This window comes from Blennius ocellaris (genome assembly GCF_963422515.1).
Source record: "Blennius ocellaris genome assembly, chromosome: 24".
Taxonomy (NCBI): Eukaryota; Metazoa; Chordata; class Actinopteri; order Blenniiformes; family Blenniidae; genus Blennius; species Blennius ocellaris.
This window is the reverse complement of record NC_137673.1, coordinates 2,623,286-2,627,063: the sequence shown is the minus strand read 5'-3', so window position 1 is coordinate 2,627,063 and position 3,778 is coordinate 2,623,286. Positions and strand designations below refer to the sequence as shown.

At 55.7% G+C, this 3,778-nt stretch overlaps 1 protein-coding gene across 1 annotated transcript; it reads left to right on the top strand.

Moving 5' to 3' along the window:
• Positions 1-284: 284 nt before the first annotated feature.
• ftcd (formimidoyltransferase cyclodeaminase) lies at positions 285-3,696 on the top strand (the record flags this gene model as incomplete). The annotated part of the gene is made up of 13 exons (XM_080519728.1): positions 285-338; positions 857-1,169; positions 1,259-1,347; positions 1,448-1,627; positions 1,740-1,877; positions 2,197-2,328; positions 2,404-2,465; positions 2,534-2,660; positions 2,744-2,905; positions 3,100-3,143; positions 3,222-3,360; positions 3,442-3,537; positions 3,613-3,696. 13 exons carry the CDS (start codon positions 285-287, stop codon positions 3,694-3,696), a joined length of 1,620 nt encoding a protein of 539 aa, XP_080375854.1.
• Positions 3,697-3,778: the final 82 nt, after the last annotated feature.

The following is a 3,778-nucleotide window of genomic DNA, read 5'->3' as shown; positions in this document are numbered from 1 at the left end:
GTGTGTGTGTGTGTGTGTGTGTGTGTGTGTGTGTGTGTGTGTGTGTGTGTGTGTGTGTAAATCAATATGACTGACAAACGTCTGGAGTTGGACTTTATTCCCTCTGAAGCAGCAGTTTCACTCAGCGTACGTTAATGAATATCTCCCAGACTTCAAGCTGTAGTTCACGTCTGCGGCCTGCGGGGGGCAGCAGGAGGTGGGCCGGCTTGATGGTTCAGGTGCTGGTGATTGTTGTCCGACCTTCAGCTGTGGTCAGTTAGTTTGCGGGTCAGTGTGCAGACAGAATGGCTCAGCTGGTCGAGTGCGTCCCAAACTTCTCCGAGGGCCGAAACCAACAGGTAACGTTTGTGTTACTGTTACTTTAAGGACTTCGACTGTTACTGTTGCTTTAAGGACTATGGTTGTTGCAGCAACCACAGCTATTGTTACTGTAACTGTTTTTAGGGTTATTGCAACTGTTACTACCACATAGTAGTAGTAGTTGTTGTTGCTGCAGTATTTTGCATGGTAATAATATTAGTGTTATGATCCACAGTAGTATTCTGGGTTTTTAAACCGTATTTGTAGTCATGGATTACTTGTATTGAGTGTTTCCTTCAGTTTGAACAGTTGATGGCGCATTCAGGGACATATCGGTTATTATGGCAAGTAAGATGGCGTCCGGTGACAACTTGGTAGATTTTGTTTCGCAGTAAGTGCAGCTGAAAGTGACACTTTAGTTTTCACTGATGTCTACAAACTCTGACCACTGCTGCACAAAATCCAGGTTGAATACACACTCCCCTGTTCTGCTCCTGATGTCTGTGGAACAGCTTTCAGTCTGAAAGGTCAAATATCCCCACGTGTAAATCCTCAGGTCATCGATGCCATCGCCACCGCCATCTCCGACACGGCGGGCTGCAGCCTGCTGGACGTCGACCCCGGTGCCTCCACCAACCGCACCGTCTACACCTTCGTGGGCTCGCCCGAGGCGGTGGTGCAGGGCGCGCTGAACGCCGCCCACCGCGCCTTTGAACTCATCGACATGAGCCGCCACAAGGGGGAGCACCCACGCAGCGGCGCGCTGGACGTGTGCCCGTTCATCCCGGTGCAGAACGTCACCATGGAGGACTGCGTGCGCTGCGCCGAGGACTTCGGATGCCGGCTGGCCGACGCACTGCACGTCCCCGGTGAGCGCCGCCGCTCACTTGGTCCCGTTTTGGCGAGGTCATTCCCGTGCTGTTGGTGCATTGTGGGTAAAGTGTGGAAACATTTGCAGTGTACCTTTACGGCGAGGCGGCTCGGACGGAGCGACGCCGGAACCTCCCGACGGTGCGAGCCGGCGAGTACGAAGCGCTGCCGGAAAAGGTGAGACACCCCTTCAGTCCCGCCCTCCCCCCTCAGTGCCCCGCCCCCCTCTCAGTGCCCCGCCCCCTCCCTCACCCTGGTTCCTCCTGTCTCCCTGCAGCTCAAACAGGACGAGTGGGCACCCGACTTTGGCCCCGCCCTCTTTGTGCCGTCATGGGGCGCCACGGTCACCGGCGCCCGGAAGTTTCTGATTGCGTACAACGTAAACCTGATCGGCACCAAAGAGCAGGCGCACCGCATCGCGCTGGACGTGCGCGAGCAGGGCCGCGGGAAGGACCAGGTGCATGCTGGGAACATTTACTTTAAAAAGAGTCATTTTCCTGGCAGATTTTTTAATGATTTAGATCTTTATTCACTGATTATGTGTTGTTGTTGTTGTTGTTGTTGAGCAGCCCGGCCTGCTGAAGAAGGTCCAGGGGATGGGCTGGTACCTGGACGAGGCCAACATGGCTCAGGTGTCCACGAACATCCTGGACTTTGAGCTGACGCCACTGCACGCCGTCTACGAAGAGATCTGCAGGGACGCAGAGGTTCAAGACCACACACACACTTTTGTATTCGCCATAGTCATCAGCAAATGTCTGTAGATGAGTTGTTTGTAGATGGTGTCACACGTATGAAAGTAAAACATTTATTAGTATTAAATGATCATGAAGACAGAAGAACAATGTCGTCACAGACGTAGTTGACAGGAGCCGAGTCTGTGCCGGCAGTGGATTGTTGTTAGCAATTGTTTTCAGCAACTGTTGTAAGGCTTTGTGTTGCTCCAGAAGCTGAAGCTGCCAGTGAGTTGAAGTTAGCAATTATTGTTCATGACAGTTGTTGGTGACTGTGGTTGCGTTGCCACAGGAGCTGAGGTTGCCGGTGGTGGGCTCTCAGATCGTGGGTCTGCTCCCTCTGAAGGCTCTGCTGGACACGGCTGACTTCTACATCCACAGAGACGGACTCTTCGTCATCGAAGAGGAGCACAAAGTCCGCCTGGTGGGTTTCCAGCAAACACGAACGTGAATGTTGATTGTTGCTCGGATGTTTATTTGTTTGCCGTCTCGCCGGCAGGTGGTCAGTAAACTGGGCCTGGACTCCCTCGGCCCGTTCAAGCCGAAGGAGCGGATCATAGAGTGAGCGGTGAGCGGTCAGGATCCAGGTGGGCGGGGACTCTGGCTGAGGCGGTCTCTTGTCTCCGCAGGTACATGGTGGCGTCAGAGCAGGACGGCCAGCTGGCGTCTCTGTCGCTGCAGCAGTTTGTCCGCAGTGTCGCCGCCCGCACGCCGGCGCCTGGCGGCGGTTCCGTGTCCGCGGCCATCGCCGCCATGGTGGGAGCTTTTGTTTTCCTGTTCTGTGGGGGAGGGTGGGGAGTGGGCGGAGTCACCTGCCACTCACAGACCTTGTGCTCCAGGGGGCGGCGCTGGCGGCCATGGTGGGACAGATGACCTACGGGAAGCGGCAGTTCCAGGACCTGGACGCCGTCATGAGGAAGCTGATTCCGCCGTTTCACCGCGCCGCCCAGCAGCTGCTGCACATGGTGGACGCCGACGCCTCGGCATTCAACCAGTACATGGTCAGGACCACACGTAAACAACAACAACAAACATGGCAAAAACAACATGACAGCTCGACGTTCAACCGACGCTAAACAAAAAACAACGAAAAGTTGATGTTGTGTTGGTTTATAATCAATGTTTTGTTAATGTTTGTGAGTAGTTTTGATGTCGTTGTTGTTTGCTAATGTGTGTGTGTGTGTGTCTGTTGCAGGCAGCTTTGAAGATGCCAAAGAGCACTCCAGAAGAGTTGAAACGGTACGTGCGCTCCTCTTCGTGCGTTTCCACCAGCGACTTCGCTGACCTGCCGATGTTGTGTTTTGTCGCCACCCTCAGGAGAGAAGCGGCACTGCAGGAAGGGCTGAAGCAGGCGGTCGGCGTGCCGCTGGCTCTGGCTGAGAGGATCGGCGTCCTCTGGGTCCCTCTGAAGGAAATGGTCGTCTACGGGAACATCGGGTGCAAGTCGGACGCGCAGGTAAGAGCCCCGCACGCCGTTTCCCGTGGCGCCAACGGACAGAGTTCTGACCTAACCTTTGGTGTCTCGCCACGTCGGCAGGTGGCGGCCAAGGCGCTGGAGGCGGCGGTGTTCGGCGCGTACTACAACGTGACGATCAACCTGAAGGACGTGAAGGACGAAGCCTTCAGGACCGCGGTGAGTGCGCGCGGCACGATGTGCACGGGCCGAGTGGCTCCGCCCCCTCTCACCCGTCTGCTTCCCCCCCCGCAGACGGAGAAAAAGGCCTCGGCGCTGCTGCAGGAGGCGCAGGAGGGCGCCGCCGCCGTCCTCGCCGCTGCTGAAAAGAGATGCTGAACGGAGCAGAAGACACGACAATAAAGGCCTTACCCTGACGCTTGTGTGTGTGGTTGCTATGGTAACATGTCACAGACTGGTC